The following is a 17460-nucleotide window of genomic DNA, read 5'->3' on the forward strand; positions in this document are numbered from 1 at the left end:
CATGTGTTCACCTTGGTAAGGTATAGCATAGGGTCACTATTAGTTACTTTTAGTGTTAGTGGTATGGTAGGACAGTGATGTTAATAGTGTTCAGAGTTAGTTTAACATGGTGGCGCACGCCTTTAACCCCAGCATTTTCGAGGCAGAGGCAGGTAGATCTCTAGGTCAAGACCAGTCTGGTCTACATAGGAGTTCCACGACAGTCAAGACTATATAGAGATACTATTTCTCAAAAAAAAAAAAAACAAGCAAAAAATAATATATAAAAACAAATAAATTTTCATAGTTTATTTTTGTGTTGTTGAGTGTAGAATTCAGTTTTATACATGCCAGGTAAGCATTCTACCACTGAAGCATACCCCCAACCTTTTATTGTTTGTAAGTATTTTAAATGTTTTAAAAAGCACAGAGTGGCAATATACGATTTTTGTTTTGTTTTGTTTTTTTGAGACAGTCTTGTCCTGGCTGTTCTGGAACTCACTTTGTAGACCAGGCTGCTTCCCAAGTGCTGGAATTAAAGGTGTGCACCACCACCACCTGGCTTTGCTTTTTAAAAAAAAATTAGTTGCCAAACAATTAAGAAAAGATTTAGTTTGAATAAAGTAGTTGAATGTTCGACTACATTAAACTAAAAATGTAAGGCTAGCACCTGCCATTCCAGCACTCAGGAGGCTGAGACAGGAAGATTGTTAGATGTTCAAGGGCAGCCTGGGCTATTGAAATGTGAGACTTTTAAAAAATTCAAAACTCAGCAATAGCAAATGACTCACCAGGTGATGATCTCTGCTGCTAAGCCTGACTACCTGGATTCAGTTCTTGGAAAGCACATGGTAGAAAGAGAGGGCCCACTCAGGCTGTCCTCTGACCTTCAGAATGTGTATCTTGAGAATTCGCATATTCACATGCATGCGCTTATAAACACTAAATAAGTACGTGTAATGAGAAATTTAAAAACCCATCCAACAACACAAAACAAAGCAACTTAAAAATTAGTCACTATGAAGTCAGGAAGGGTTAACCAAAGAGTCGTTATATTTGTTCCATTCTGATAAACAGTAGAATGTTATGTGATAATAGTGAATAGGTAAATTACTGCATGCATTTAAAGGGCAATGTTTTTATAAGAGTTATTGCTTTCTATATCTGAAAACAAGTGCAAAGCTTGTACTAGTCCTACCATCGAGCTAGTCTTAAAAAGCATTTAACACAGCGTGCTATTGTTAGTTTACAAATACAGCTAAATTTAGAGGATTTTTGGCACTTCTTAATCTGAGCAGGAATAGGGGCTTTGGAAAAATAAAGTTTAAAGTTTGTCATTTTAGGGCCATTTTTTAATAGATTGTGAAATTTCAGCCTCAAACTTTAAACAAACAAAAACCTTGAAATTACCAATTGGCACAGAATGGTTTTATGGAAAAACTAGTCTAACAAAAACTTGGCGTTGAATTCGTGAGTGAAGCATACAAAAAGATCCAAGTGGGACAGGACAAAGGAGGACAGGGTTCTTCCATTCACAACAGCGGGCTTTTCTCTTATGCATGTCTGTGTGAGGGTGTTGGATCCTGGAATTACAGACAGTTGCCAGCTGCCATGTGGGTGCTGGGAATTTAATCCGAGCCCTCTAGAAAGAGCAGGCAGTGTTCTTAACTGCTGAGCCATCTCTCCAGCTCCAGAATCAATTTTTAAAAATGTCCATCTCATGGATTTTTTTTAAAACACACTTCCATGCTAATTTTTTTTTGTACATTAAAAAAATCATGGCTTTGAATTTAACATATCAGATACCTTTGCTTTTCCTTTCTGCCAAAATCACTTTGAGGAAAAAAAATAAAAACTGGGAGGTGGTGGAAACCCTGAAATGTACTTTTCATCTGAATATGGTGACTTTCTCCATGAATAAAGCAATTTAGAATCTGTCAGTGGCAAAAACCAAGAGAGTTTTAGTGAATCTGTGGCCCTATGCAAAAAATTGGCATCCTGTAAGAGCAAGTCATGGAGGTAGGCAGGTGATTAAAGCTGAGCCATTTCCCTGTGGCATAGGTAGGTCTATCTCTGGTGGGTTTGCAGCAGGAACTGCATTACATTACCTGAGTTGCACATTTGTTTGTATGAATGAATTTACAAAATGGGTGCTGTGACAAGAAAGGTTGGAGTAGTGTTGGTTTAATTTTGTGATACTAGAGATTGATTATAGGGCCTTGCGCATGATAGGCAAGGTGCTTTACTTCTGAGCTATTTTCCAAGCCCTCCTTTTTAGTTTTTGAGACTGAGTTTGTAGCAGTCAGGCCTCAGTCTCCCAAGTAGGTAGGATTATAGGCCTGTGCCACCAGGCCCAGCTAAGGGGCAGTGTTTTAGGTGGCTTGTAGTTATTCTGCAGAATATGATACTGGACATGGGAAATATAGTACTTTTCCACCATTGCAGGAAAGCCTGGCTGATTACATGGGCTTTTTTTCTTGTGTACTCATACTAGAAAGGATGCTCGTGACTTAGACACTGTTAGAACACAAATTCATTACTTGTCAAAGCAGAACTTTTCATTGGGGCTGAGGAAGGTCTCCCAGCTGTCAGTGTAACTAATTTAGCAACTTGTCTATAAATGTGGGCAATCAAAAGGAACAATGCTAGCTGCGCGTTGGTGGCACACACCTTTAATCCCAGCACTCGGGAGGCAGAGGCAGGAGGATCTCTGTGAGTTTGAGACCAGCCTGATCTACAAGAGCTAGTTCCAGGACAGCCTCCAAAGCCACAGAGGAAACCCTGTCTCGAAAAACCAAAAAAAAAAAAAAAAAAAAAAAAAAAAAAAGGAACAATGCTTTTGAGGAAAACCAGCAGTTTGGAACAACCAACTGAAAAATGAAATAGCAGAGAAGAAAGTGTAATGTCGGGTATAGAGTAAGCATTAGGATCTCAGAAATATCTGGGAAAAGCATTTTGTCTACCAAAAAATTTAGAAGATTGCTATAGGAAAAAAAAAACAACAACAGCCACCTCAGTTTATTTGGGAACTAAAACAGGATCTCTTGCTGGGTGTGGTGTTATGCTCCTTTAATCCCAGCTGAGGCAGGTGTATCTCTAGATCCAAGGCTTGTCAGGACTAAATAAAGCATCTTATTTGTGTGACTATCAAGCTAGCTAGTATAGAAAAGTTGTGGAAAAGTAAATAAAATAAGAGGAAAGCTGGGGGTTGCAGAGACAGATCAGTCATTAGGAGCACATATTACTTATAGAAGACCAGTGTCCATGTTGGGCAGATCACTACCACCTCTAATTTGAGCACCAGAAGATCCCATTTTCTGGCCTCTGGGTACCTGCACTCACATGCACATACCCACACGTAATACAGAATTCAAAAGCAAATAAGAGGAAAGTTAAAGTGATAATAGTGGACAGATTTAGGGCTACTTACCCTGTAATAGAAATTCTAATAGGAGTGACTAGAGACGCCAGTAGAGTGGCACTCAGAAGTTTGAGGCAGGAGAATTGTCACCAGTTTGAGGCCAGCCTGGATCTGCATGAGTACAAGCCAGCCTTTGCTGAGATCCTGTACCAAAAACAAAAACAAAAACAAACAAACAAAAAAGACTAAATAGAGGAAACGGGAGGAGCTGGCTGGGGTCCTCCTAGCTCAGTGGTAGAGCACTTAACCTAGCATGTACTAGATCTAAAATCAATCTTTACTGCTGAAAAAAATACATTAGCAATATCTGAGAAAAAATAAGAAAAATATCTTATATACAAGAATTTAGCTGGGCCTTATGGCATAGACATGTAATCCCAGCTAGTAGGAAGACTGTGGCAGGATAATAGAAAGTTAAAGGTCTGCCTGACATATAGAGTAAGTTAAAGACTGACTTATGCAACTTAGTGAAATTGCTTCAAAAAGTGAAAAAGATGGCTGAGATTCGACACAGTGGTAGAGCACCTGCTCTTTGTTCAAGGCCCTTGAAATTTCTAGTACCAAAAACCAAGAAAATGTCCTTTGTTTAAGAAGGAGTCAAATCTTGATTGAAGAGCCCACTGAGTGTATGTGTGAGTTGAAAAGAGCTTTTTAGAGTGATAGCAGTGAAAATAAATAAAAACTGAGATTTAAGGATATCTGATTTTACCAGGGCATAGAGTGGCTAATTTAGTCTTTGCACTTCGGAAGCAGAGGCAGGAAGATCTCTGGGTTTGAGGACAGCCTGGTCTAATAGTATGATCAGAACAGCCAGAGATACATAGTAAGACCCTGTCTGAAAAAGTAAAAATAAAAAAGAATAACTGACTTTGAGGGTTAACCTAAGAGAAATGAAATAAAATTCTGGATTTGAGACTATTTGGAGAAATGGTTAATATTGAAGCATGTGGCAAGAAATTGGGAAAGAAATCTAACTTTGGAGGGGAGATATTAGGTTTAATAGCTGTAAATTTTCAGTTTCTGAGAAAAATTCTGGACAGGTTTACTTTTGTTATTGTTTGTGAAGTTTGAACCATTTAACCTATCATATATAATACAAATTAGTTCCTGAGTGTGACAGAAAAGATTGTAGTCAGCCATAATGTCTTATTAAATCAAAGTTCTGGGGGACCACAAGCAAAAAGTGATTTTTGTATATGTATGTTAGCAATATACATAACTAAGAGCCCTGTTTTGCCTAAGAGACTCATCAAAGAAGAGTGAAGGTATGCAGAAATAGAACACAGCTGGATTGCCATGTGTTTGAGGCCAGCATGGACTGCATTGTAAGACTGCACCTTGCTTTCTACTTCCCTAAAAGGATTAAAGAAATATAAAACAAGTAAATCACCCCAGATCCTAATTTAAGAGAGAAAATGCCATTGCTCTTCCTATTGACTTAGTGGGGTATTTATTGTTCTATTTTAAAGATTGGGAGGGGAGAAGCTTGGAGGAATTTTGTGGGTTTCACCCAGTTCACTATTTCCCTTATTTTTCCATTGTTAACACTTTCAGAATCATGACTTTTGTACCAGGAGGGGATCTTTTTCCAAATTGGGGTGAAAGAGTCTTGGATGTTTGAGAAAAGTAGTAATAATTTGGTTCTTTGTTCTTTTTTCATTTGTGTTTCATCTTGGTGCTCTGAACCATTCTGTTTATTTGGCTACTTTGAGGGGTTGGTTCCTGCTCCCCAGCCCACAAGACTTCCACAGACAAATGAATCTGTGTCATTATTGGCCCACCCTTTTCAATCACCCTTACGTGAGTCTACTTTTTCTAAGTCATTTCCATTCTAACAACACAGTTTCATTTTGATTATCAGAGGAAATAAGCAACCCCAGAGGAGTTACAAAGCCCTAGGTATAGTCATTTCTGTCTGTAAATACAAAATGTGTTTTCTCCAAACCCTGAGTTTTGTAATGGCCCTCTTCCGTGTTTGCTAGAATATGTATATGATAAAAAGATGAAAATAACAGCAAATAATTCTCTCCTGGCATGTTGGCTTCATATCATAGAGTTTCTGAATGTTGAGGGGCTGCTGAAGTATTCTGAGCCCAAGGGAGTGCTGTGATCAAAGCAATGGTAGGAGGATTAGTCTTCCACAGATAGCAGGAATGTCTCAACTTGGCACCAGCTCCTACTTGTGTTGGGTTCCTAGTCATTTGTTATGGGAGTGGCAGAAAAGAGCAAGGCCACTTGAAAGGCTATTTTCATGCCCCGGGGATCAGGAAGTATGAAGCTGAGAGACGATAATAGGCCTGGAGATAATAAGAACTGGGATGGATTGCTGAGAAGTCTTGTGAAGAAGTAGTTGACAAGATCTGGCACCCTGGACTGACTGTGAGTGGGGAAGAAGGAAAAAGTAATAGTGGCCAAAAGAGTTGTCAGTCTGATGGAAGCATAAAGATCTACTTTTGAGTATATAGATTTTGATGCTGTGTGTACTCGAGACCAGGGAAGTAAAGAGAAAACAGTGAAGTTAACCAAACTGAGGTCCAGTTGTGATTTGGTGATCGGAGTTAGGCCAGCTAGCTGTATAAACAAGGGGAAGGGAGTTGGGATGGCACTTTGAAAAAACGGGAAGGAATGAACTTCAGAATCGGTGGAATTGATTATCTGTCAGAGTCTAGTAGAAAATCTGAGAACGATAAAAGCTGAGTAGTTGTTTTATGAGTTGAGAATTTTTAAGAGTTAGTAGGAATTAGTCTTGTGTAGGGAGTTTTGAGGGATGTGTAAGCCTTAAGAACCTTAATGTATCCCTTTTGTTGCCTTAGTTGGCTTAATTTCACTATGCTTAGAAGGTTAACTTACATTTATCATTTCATAATTGCATTTTAAAAGGGAAAAGAATTCTAGCCAGAGGTGATTCTGATAGGGAGTGGGTGGTGACAGCTCAGAGCATGTACACTTTGTATTTCATGGTTGAACAATCTTTTGTTTATTAATCTAGCCATCCTTTGTTTTAATTTCAAATAGTTTTCAACATAAAACATAGCTATTTCTTGGAAATGAGTAGAATCATTGCTGGCACACTGAAAAACATTCATTATATAAGTTTTGGGTTTCTCGTGTTATTTCTTTAAGAAGTATATGGAATTTAGCTTTTATAAAAATAAGACATATAGGGCTTTGCTCTCTTGGTAACGTGACACTTGCACAAGCGTGACAGTCAAGTTTGGATCCTCAGACCTACCTAAAATCTGGGGGGAGATAGAGACAGCCAGACCACTGGAGCTCATTAGCCAGTCAGCCTAGCCAAATCAGTAAAGGTTCAGTAAGAAACCCTGTCTTAAAAAAGAAGCTATTTGTGGATCCTAGAATTGTATCTTTAGGTTTCTGTGTATAACCTAAAGTAACCATAGATGTTGGGAGAATAGACAGCAGAGAGGGTGAAAATGGGAGCCTGAACTGGAGATGGGGGATGAGGGGGATGGGGCTAAATACCTGAAGGATGTTTGGAAAAAAGCCATAGGGAAACCCACAAAAGTGACTTAAAACAAAACAAGATGGAGAGCAATCAAGACACCCAGGGTTAACCTCTGACCTGTATGCACACACATACAGGCCCACCAGAATATATGAACATGCACAAAAAATAAGACATAAAAATAGCCGTGGATGGGCTGGAGAGATGGCTCAGAGGTAAAGAGCACTGACTGCTCTTCCAGAGGTCCTGAGTTCAATTTCCAGCAACCACATGGTGGCTCACAACCATCCATTATGAGATCTGGTGCCCTCTTCTGATGTGCAGATATACATGGAAGCAGAATGTTGTATACATAATAAATAAATAAAATTTAAAAAAAATAGCTGTGGTTAATAAGTACACTAAGATAACATGCTCTGGAGATTTCCGAGTAGGGAGAAGACATTTTTTTGTGCATTTGTTTTTCAAGACAGAGTTTCTCTGTAGCTTTGGAGGCTGTCCTAGAACTCGATCTGTAGATCAGGCTGGGCTTGAACTCACAGAGATCCACCTGCCTTTGCCTCCTGAGTGCTGGGATTAAAGGTGTGTGCCACCACCATCAGGCCTGGGGGAATACATTTTTAGGGTTTTGTGTTTATGTTGGGGTTATAGGGGAGGACATTTGCCAGGAAAGAACACAGCAGAGATGACATCTTTTTATTTATATTTCTAACAATCTTGCCAGGAAACCAGATTGGTTTAGATTTTGGCAGTCCTCCTGTCTCCTCTGTCTTTGAATACTAGAATTACTGATGGGCCCTAGCATACCAGGCCAGGATTGAGATGTTCTGCCATTTTTGTTTATTGAAGTGTGTGTGTATATGTGGTGCTGGGAGGCCAGAAAAACATGCATCTAATCGTTCTATTTAGTAGGAATTTGATTTTATTGTGCTAAAAATGACCTTTAAAAAAACATTTCATAGCTAGTGATAATCACCTATGTCCAAAAGAGTCAAATACATTGTGAAAATTTAACTTCTCTATAAGTCGTGATCAAGAAAGGTAGTGGTGCATGCCTTTAGGGCTAGCCTGGTTTACAGAACTAGTTCCAGGATAGCCAGAGCTGTTACACAGAGAAACCCTGTCACCAAAATCTAAAAAAAGAAAAAAAACAAAAAGAAAGAAAGGCCACTCACTTACGGTTAACCGAATTTCAGAGTGTATTTTGGTGTGTGTGTGTGTGTGTGTATCTATGATTGTTCAGTATAGTGCAATATAGTGGTTGAAAGAGAGAGTATATAAATTTAGAGAAGTAATGCAAAAATTGTACAGAAATTTTCCACTATAAATTGCAGAATGATCCCAGCACTCACTCGTGAGGCAGAGACAGGTGAATCTCTGTGAATTTGAGGCCAGCCTAGTCTACAGCCTAGTCTACAGATCCAGGACAGCTCCAAACCTACAACGAAACCTTGTTTTGAAAAATGAAAAAAAAAAATACAGAATGAATTTTAGTTGAACCTTAGGAAAACTAGTTGCCAGGTTGGGGGTGGGGGTGGTGGTGGGTGGGGGTGGGGTGGGGTGGTGGTGGTGGTGGTGGTGGTGGTGGTGGTGGTGGTGGTGGTGGTGGTGGTGGTGGTGGTGCACGCCTTTAATTCCAGTACTCAGAGGACCCAGGTTCAAATCCTGAACATTGGTGGTAGCTTATAAGCATCCATAACTGTACTTTTAGGGGGATCTGTCACCCTCTTCTAGCCAAGGGCATAAGGCATGCATGTTGTGCTTATATATAAATGCATGCACATAAGATAAATCTTTTTTTTTTGGAGACAAGGTTTCTCTGGGTAGCCATGGTTGCCCTGGAACTCACTCTGTAGACCAGGGTGGCCTTGAATTTAGAGATCTGCCTTCCTCTGCCTCCTAAGTGCTGGGATTAAAGGCATGCAGCACCACTGCCTGACACTGAATTTATTTTATTAATTTATTTGTGACAGGGTCTTAGACAGGTCTGTAGCTGAGAATGATTTGGAGCCCTCTATGTATGCAGCCCAGATTGGTCTTGAACTTGTGAGTCTTCTGCCTCAGCCTCCCAAGTGCTGGGATTATTGGTGTGTACCTGGCATGTATCTCAATTTATAGTGAGCCTGGATAAAGGTGATCCTTTTGATTTATATATTTATATATTAGATGTTTGTCATATAACTTGAGTGCTTCAGAAATGAAAGTGTGACATTTAAAAAAAGATAACAAAATTAATACTGGCTTCATTTTTCCCCTTGATGTAGGAGTTGTGGCTGATGAGAATTAAAGGCCATGGATGAAGATGGACTTGAATTACAACCACAGGCGCCAAACTCATTTTTTGATGCAACAGGTATAATGACTTGGATTGTACTTTTTGTTTACCAAATTGGGAGTTTGTTATGGGCCTGATTGCTAAACTCTCACAATGTTAGTCACTCTTGGATTTCAGAATCTACAAATGGGAAAGTGAACACATTATCCCCTTCTCACAAATTTGGCTTCCTCATAACCAACTTTAAAATATTCTTGTCAGTACAAGTTGAATATCCTTAATCTGAAAATCCCAAATTCTCCAAAACTTATGAGTGCTGACATTGACACTACAAGTAGAAAGAAATTCCACATCTCACTTCATGGCATGGGGTGAAGTAAACACACATGCATATAAAAAGTACTGTGTAGAATGACCTTTATTTAGGCTGTTGTATGTGTAAGGTGCATATACAAGAAATGATTTTCATGTTTAGACTTGGATCTCCACCTATGATACATTATTATGTATGTGTGAATGTATCAGGCTTTCTTTGGGTCAACAACTAGCTCTCAAATCATGACACAGAGACTTACTATTAGTTATGAATGCTTGGCCTCATCTTATGCTTGTCCCACTGTCTCTTATAACCTAATTTAACCTGTTTCTCTTCATCTACATTTTGCCTCAGAGTTTGTTTACTTTCTTTCATTCTACATGTCCTACTTCCCTGCTTCCTCCTTGTCTGTCTGTCTGTCTGTCTGTCTGTCTGGTAGCTGCCTAGAAGCTACCTCTTCTTCTTCCTGGATCTCCCTCTCAGCCCAGATTCTTCCTACTACTTATTTTCTCTGCCTGCCAACCCCTCCTATCTGTATTGCCTAACTATTGACCATTCAGCTTTATTAGACCAGTCATGTGCCTTGGGCAGGCAAAGCAACACATCTTTACATCATTGAACACATGCAGCATAAATAAATGTAACACATCTTTGCCTTGTTAAAGTAGTAGTCCACAATATGTGAATATTGTAAAAGGTGAGAAAGTCTGATTTGCTAAACACCTCTGTTCTCAAACATTTTGTTTCAGTTTTTGAGATAGAGTGTCTAAAATCTAGGCTGGCCTTGACTTCTCTATTCTGCCTCAGCCTTCTGAGTTATATGGACAACAGGTGTGTGCCACTTTCCTGGCCTGGGTCAGTCTCCAGCATTTTAAATAAGGAATACTCTGACAATAGTATAAAACTCTTAGTGTTTTCTTTACTTATGATCATCTTGCTCAGATATCTCACTGAGTTTCCGTTCCTTGTCTCTTTGAAAAAAATGTTCCTTGATTACATTTGTTCCACTTGATTCTCTTCCTGACAGTCTCTTGTCTCAGTCTTAGTTGGCAGTAACATTGATTGCTTACCCTACAGTTCTTTAATCCAGCCCACTAGTCAGAATACTTAACATGTATATTATATGATGTGTTTGTTCTGTGTCACCCAACAGATAAAGTATAAACCAAGGTCCTCCACGTTCTGACACTGCCCTACTTTCCCAACCTCCTCACAGGTTCCCACAAAGAGCCTTGTTTCAGGAAGACTGTCTTGCTTCACTCTCCAGAGTACAGAAGGGTTTATGTAGTTTTTAACATAGGAAAGAAAATACAATTTTGGATTATCTATTATGTTCTAATTACAACATTGAAGTGGGTATACTTGCTTTTTGAACATAAAATGGTTTATATCAACCTAGCTGATATATCTTTATAATAAAGTGTTAACTATTTTCCTATTGTCCTTTAAATGATCAGGTGTGGTATATTAAATAACAACTTTATAAGAGAGTTACATACTTAGTAGGAAAAGGGCATACATTGTTCATAGGATAGTCTTTCAAGTTTGGTGATTTCATTTTGATAATGATAAATGCATAGTTTATAATTCTTTATTAGAACATGAAGTATAATTATTCTTGAAAAGGAGACTAAACATGTATGAATTTGCTTTTACTTGTGACAAGGAAACCTAGCTAATGCACTAAGTGTTAGAGTGAAAACATGTTTCATTTCAATCCTGATGAACACTTCCAGTATTTGTTTAGCAAGTCACTTAATCTGCCAGGGCCTCCGTTTTTATAACCTGATAATAATGAAACCTCATTACAGTTTTTCAGAACACATCCCGTATATTTCCCATCTTATCACAATCCTGTGAAGTATGCATGGCAAATGCTACTGTCCTCACTTTCCTGATGAGGAAACTGAAACTCAGAGGTTTAGTGACTTGCCAAGGTCACAAAATTATTATGTGTCTAACTCTGAACTGTGATTAACATTTTGTAAACCATGCCTTTGCCACTAAATGCTTCAATCTTCCTGTTGGATATTACTGTTGTATGGCTTCATGATAATGTTGAAAATATTGAAAACAGATGAGCAGAAAGCATTTTATAGAAATTCTATATGAATTAAAGTAAACATACTCTTTGTTATTTCTGGAAGTAATATGATGGGTATTAACTGACTTTAAAGACTTGTTACCATTTTTTAAATTCTTTGGCTTTGATTTTTGTGTTGTTGTTGACAGATACATGGCTTTTATTTTTGTTGTTTGGATTTCTTGAGACAGGTTCTCTATTGTTTTGGAGCCTATCATGGAACTTGCTCTGTAGACCAGGCTGGCCTTGCACTCACAGAGATCTGCCTCTGCCTCCTGAGCACTAGAATTAAAGGCGTGCACCACCAGGCTTTTATTTTTGTTTTGAGTATTTGGCCAGGGATACAGTGATTGAATTAGGTGCCTGCTTAGATTTAGTTTTGTCTTCGAAACAAGCAGAATCACTGATCTACTAAAGACATTCTTTTTTTTTTTTTTTTAAAGTAATACTTTATTTTCTCTGGACTGGCAGCCAAGATACTGGATTTGTTTTTAATTTTATTTTACATTTCTCATAAGGATGTATAATTGTTCCATTTGCAGCATTTGTTGAGAACAATATTTACTGAGCACCATATGCTGTGCAAACTGTGATCTCAGTTAAGTCATTTAATCTCTTTGGGCAAAAACTAATTATCTCCCATCACTCTTATAACTAAAATGGACTCTAGCAGAGTTTCCTGTATTCTGAGGAGCTGCATTTGGGAGTGACACCAGGGAGGAGGCTAGATAGAATCCAGCACTTTGAAGTCAAGGGTAGGTTCCTTCTTTTTTTTTTTTTTCTTTTGAGACATGGTTTTTCTGTGTAATAGCCCAACCTGTCCTGGAACTAGCTTTGTAGACCAGGCTGGCCTTGAGCTCACAGAAATCTGCCTGCCTCTGCTTCCCAAGTGCTGTAATTAAAGGTGTGCGCTACCACTGCCTGGCAAATTATTATTAATTTTTCTAGGCAGAGGATTTAAGAGAATCTAAGTGTTTGAGAAAACTGATAAGCCAGTGTATCTTAGGAGAAATTGAAGAATAGTTTTGCTGGTTGAAATATTAATTTAGTCCTGAAATTCATGATTTTTTTTTACTTATTATCTTAGCCACTATTGTATTGCTGTGAAGAGACACCATGACCAAGGCAACTCTTAGAAGAGAAAGCATTTAATTGGGGGCTGGCTTACAGTTTGAGAGACTGGCCCTAGCATGGACTTTTGAAATCTCAAAGCCCACCCTCTGTGACAACACCTCTTCCAACAAGTCCTTATACTTCTTTCAAACAGTTCCACTCCTTAGTAACTAAACATTCAAATACATGAGCTTATAGCAGTCATTTTTATTCAAACCACCACATTTATCTATGAGTTGTTTTTTTTTTTTTTCAGGAGCTGGTGCTACACACATGGATGGTGATCAAATTGTTGTGGAAGTACAAGAAACGGTTTTTGTGTCAGATGTTGTGGATTCAGACATAACCGTGCATAACTTTGTTCCTGATGACCCAGACTCAGTTGTAATCCAAGATGTTATTGAGGACGTTGTTATAGAAGATGTCCAGTGTCCAGATATTATGGACGAAGCAGATGTATCAGAAACAGTCATCATCCCAGAGCAAGTGCTGGACTCAGATGTAACTGAAGAGGTTTCTTTAACACATTGCACAGTTCCAGATGATGTTTTAGCTTCTGATATTACTTCAGCCTCAATATCTATGCCTGAACATGTCTTGACAAGTGAATCTATACATGTGGCTGACGTTGGTCACGTTGAACATGTGGTTCATGATAGTGTAGTAGAAGCAGAAATTGTCACTGATCCTTTGGCCGCCGATGTTGTTTCAGAAGAAGTGTTGGTAGCAGACTGTGCCTCTGAAGCAGTCATAGATGCCAACGGGATCCCTGTGGGCCAGCAAGATGATGACAAAAACAACTGTGAGGACTACCTTATGATTTCCTGTAAGTCTTGGGGTATAATATTTGTCAGAGGTGCTGCTTTTCTAACTTAAACCAGGGATGGAATTTTCTTTACAAATGTTTATTAAAATTAAATGTAAAAAAATACCTTGTCCAGGTGTGGTGTTGCACACCTTCAATCCTAGCACTTGGGAAGCAGAGGCAGGCAGATCTGTATGAGTTCGAAGCCAGCCTGGTCTATACAGTGAGTTCTAGGACAGCTAAGGCTACATAGCGAGACCCTGTCTCAAACAAAACAAAATAATTATCTCTTTAAAATGAGTTTTAGTTTGGAGTCAGTAAGGTAACTAAAAATTGTGGAAAGTAAAATGGTTGACTTGTTTCTGTATAAAGGTGAGATAGGAAGAGATGGTTTCTTCGGTTACAGTTATAACTTTCAAAATCGTGAAGGATGTGATTAGGACTCTTGGCATTAGGAACCCTCCTCAAACAACTTGGAAAAAATGCATGACCAAACTACTTATATTCCTGCATGCTTCCTATGTACAGGAAACAAACCACTGGACAGAGTAAGCCAGAAGTATGAACTTACATTTTTGGATGTACAGTAATACTTCCATACTTTCATTATATGTAAAATCCTGTTTATGGAACAGATTGGGAAAGTACATAGTACTGAAACGTAATTTCTAGTATGATGAATTTATTAGAGCACTGAAGCAAACTAAGGTGTTTTGGGGACATACCTCCAAATGTTTTAAGTTAGCATCTGGGAGAACAGCTATTTGTTGTTACAACATTATATTTCTTAGTACTACTTTCAGATAGAAAATTCTACGTTGGGTAGACCACAGTTCTAACCCAGTATAAATTCTTACTCCTTAAGGCACTAAACTTGGGTAAATAAAGACTTATACACTATTTATAAACTTGCCTAGTTGTTTTCATATATGAAATTAGTACACCATATAATAGAGTACACCAGCATTTCATAGGAAATATCTTTTGAAAGTTATTGAGGTATTCTAACCCAGGTGTGACGTTTGCATACCTGTAACCTCAACACTCAAGAGGATGAAGAAAGAAGACTTTTTACAAGTTTGAAGTAAACCTAGGCTGCAAAGCAGATACTGTTGGAACAAGTTATGATACAGAACTTTTGAAATAAATAGTCTCTGTACAAAAGGAAGAAAAAGCACTCATTCAACATGTATTTATGGGACTTGTGTGTTTGGCATTGCTATAGGTGGTCCAGTCATTGAAAACTCCTAAATACATAAAATAGGGAAACCATTGTTCCCAGGGGAAACAAAAGTCCTCTCTTCCACTCATGTGCTCCCTACACATACATACACACAATAGTAAAAATTTAGAAGAGTATGTATATTTATGTTTAGTTATATTACCTGAATGTTTCGCTTACTATAATTCCTCCTATGAAGTTTATGATATCTATTTTTTCTATATTCTAACCAATACACAGTGGTATTTTCCTTTTTAAGTTATTGCTGGTCAGCAAGGCAATATATGATGTAGCTTATTTCAATTTTAAATTTATTTTGGAAGGTAGTCTATAGCAGTAGAGTAAGAATAAGTGAATAAGAGACTAGTGATAGACAGTAGCTCAAGTGGTTTATGTATAAGAAAAAAATACCTTAAGTTGGAGTGTGGTGGTGTAGTGCTTGTGACTCTAGCACTCAGAAGATTGAGGGCCAGCAGACCTGTCTCCAAAAAAAAAAGAGCTGGCAGTGGTGGTGCATGCCTTTAGTCCCAGCACTCTGGAGACAGGAGTAGGCATATCTCTGAGTTCAAGGCCAGCCTGGTCTACAGAAAGAGTTCCAGGACAGCCAGGGCTACACAGTGAAACCGTCTCAAAAAAAAAAAAAGAAAAGAAAGAAAGAAAAATAAATGTTCCCAAAACTTTGATGGTAAAGAGGATTGAACAGAATTGAATTCAAGAGATTAGAAAGTCAAATGGATAAGATTTGGTCTTATATAAGATAGGTAGGACTTCGGGGCTGGAGAGATGGCTCATAGGTTAAGACTGCCAGACTGCTCTTTCAGACGTCCTGAGTTCAATTCCCAGCAACCACATGGTGGCTCACAACCATCCATTATGAGATCTGGTGCCCTTTTCTGGTGTGCAGATATACATGGAAACAGAATGTTGTATACATAATAAATAAATAAAATCTTTTTTAAAAAGATAGGCAGGACTTCGATGGAGAAAGATAATACAGAGATGGCCAGTGTTTGACTCTAAGATTTGTACCTTGGAAGATTGGGTCATGATAATCATTTAGGATCTGTTAAAAATTTGAGTTGTTTGCTTGTTGGAGACAGACTGATAGTTGAGATTGTAAATTTACTACTTTGAGAAAGGAGAAATGGGTGAGGTAACAGGATATATAGGAAGTGTCTCTCATGGAAATGATTGGTGTTTCCCAGAGAGTGCTTGCAGAATAACAGTATCAAGTATGTGGTACAGCTACTATGGAGTCAGTATGGAGAGTCCTCAAAAATGTAATAGAATTAATATGTGACTCAGCAATACCACTCCTGGATATCTTTCTATCCAAAGGAAAGACTCAGTGTACCACAGAGAAACCTACACGTCCAATTTTACTTCTACATTAAAATAGCTAAGAAATAAAGCCACCTAGATATCCACCAGCAGATGAATGGATAAAGTGGTAGATATATAGTGGCACTTTTTTTCAGATGAAAGAAAAACAAAATAATTGCAGGAAAATGGATAAAGCTAGAGACTAGCATGTTAAGAGAAGTAAGTCAGACTCAGGCAAATACTGCATGTTTTATCTCTTGGTGACTTTGTAGATTTAAATTTGTGTGTGTGGTGGTAGGTTATAGGTCATAAAAGTAGCAATAGAATCATGAGAAGGGAAGATTTTTTTTCCTGTGACAGGGTCTCTCTGTAGCCCTGGCTGTCCTGGAACTCAAACACTTCAAACTTGTCTCAAACTCTAGATCCTCCTTCCTCTGCCTTCTGAGTGCTGGGACACTGATAGGGAGGAAGAACTTTTTTAAAGATTTACTTTATTTTGTGTATGAATATGTTGCCTGCATGTATGTATGCGTAACATGTGCCCATAAAAGTCAGAAGAAGGTGTTGGCTCCCCTGGAACTGGAGTTAGAGATGGTTGTGAGCCACTGCAAGAGCAACTAGTGCTATTAACCACTGAGCCATCTCTCCAGCCCCAAGGAAGAATTCTTAAAGGAAAGGGAAGGGAAGGGACAGCGGGGGGTGGGGGGTGGGGTGGAGGGTGGGGGGGGGGTGGGGGTGGGAAGTAATGGAATACATATGGCATGAAAGCAGAAGTAGGGAGAGGAAGGCAGCCAGCAATAGCTGGTCATGAGGGTTGGATGAATAACATTATATAGCCCATGTATGAAAATGCCATAATGAAACCTAATACTTTGTGTGCTAACTTTAAAAAGTGTCAAGTATAGATTTTTGGGTGTAAAATGATGTAGACATTTGAAGTTTAGGCTACAAGGTAAGACAAGATCTCCTCGGAAAGAAAAAAGAGGTGAAATGAAAATTGGTGGTTTGCAGAAGACAAAGTAAGAAATTTGGAAAGGCTTTACAATGCTATTGAAGATATAGAGGATTCTTTAAAAGTGTCAGTCGCTGAGAAGAAAAGTTTTTGTTGGGCAATTAGGATGTTGTTGGTATTTAGATTATTTTCAATAAAGTGTGGGTGAGTGGATAGGAGATGGAAGAAATGAACTATAATGGGTTGAGAAATCGGTGAAAGTGAAATTATGGCAGAACACTTTGTGTAAGCCATTAGGGTTAGTCAAAGGACAGGAAGCAATAGTATGGCTTTTGCTGGCTGATGAAATGGTGAATGTGTGTTGGACATGCTTATGGGTGCAGGGACAAACCACTGGACAGGGCCAGTCTGACAGTAGAGGAAGGGACTGATGTTTAGAGTCATAGTGGATAGCTGCTGTGTCCTAGGTAGGAACATAAAATGTTAATAAGAATGAGGACCCTCT

General features: G+C 38.6%; 1 protein-coding gene across 6 annotated transcripts in view; it reads left to right on the top strand.

The window, feature by feature from the left end:
• Nucleotides 1-17460, top strand: part of Zfx (zinc finger protein X-linked) — a 45590-nt gene that overhangs the window by 11802 nt on the left and 16328 nt on the right. For 5 of the 6 annotated variants that reach the window (XM_027431920.2, XM_027431919.2, XM_027431915.2 and 2 more), the window contains exons 2-3: nt 9131-9219; nt 12910-13479. In XM_027431920.2, the coding sequence (XP_027287721.1) occupies nt 9159-9219; nt 12910-13479 (631 nt within the window). In that variant the 5' untranslated portion in view covers nt 9131-9158. Of the gene's footprint in view, nt 1-8842; nt 9000-9130; nt 9220-12909; nt 13480-17460 lie in introns of those variants that run through there. The other variant, XM_035449783.1, reaches the window with a different exon arrangement.

This window comes from Cricetulus griseus, chromosome X (genome assembly GCF_003668045.3).
Source record: "Cricetulus griseus strain 17A/GY chromosome X, alternate assembly CriGri-PICRH-1.0, whole genome shotgun sequence".
In the NCBI taxonomy this organism is placed as follows: domain Eukaryota; kingdom Metazoa; phylum Chordata; class Mammalia; order Rodentia; family Cricetidae; genus Cricetulus; species Cricetulus griseus.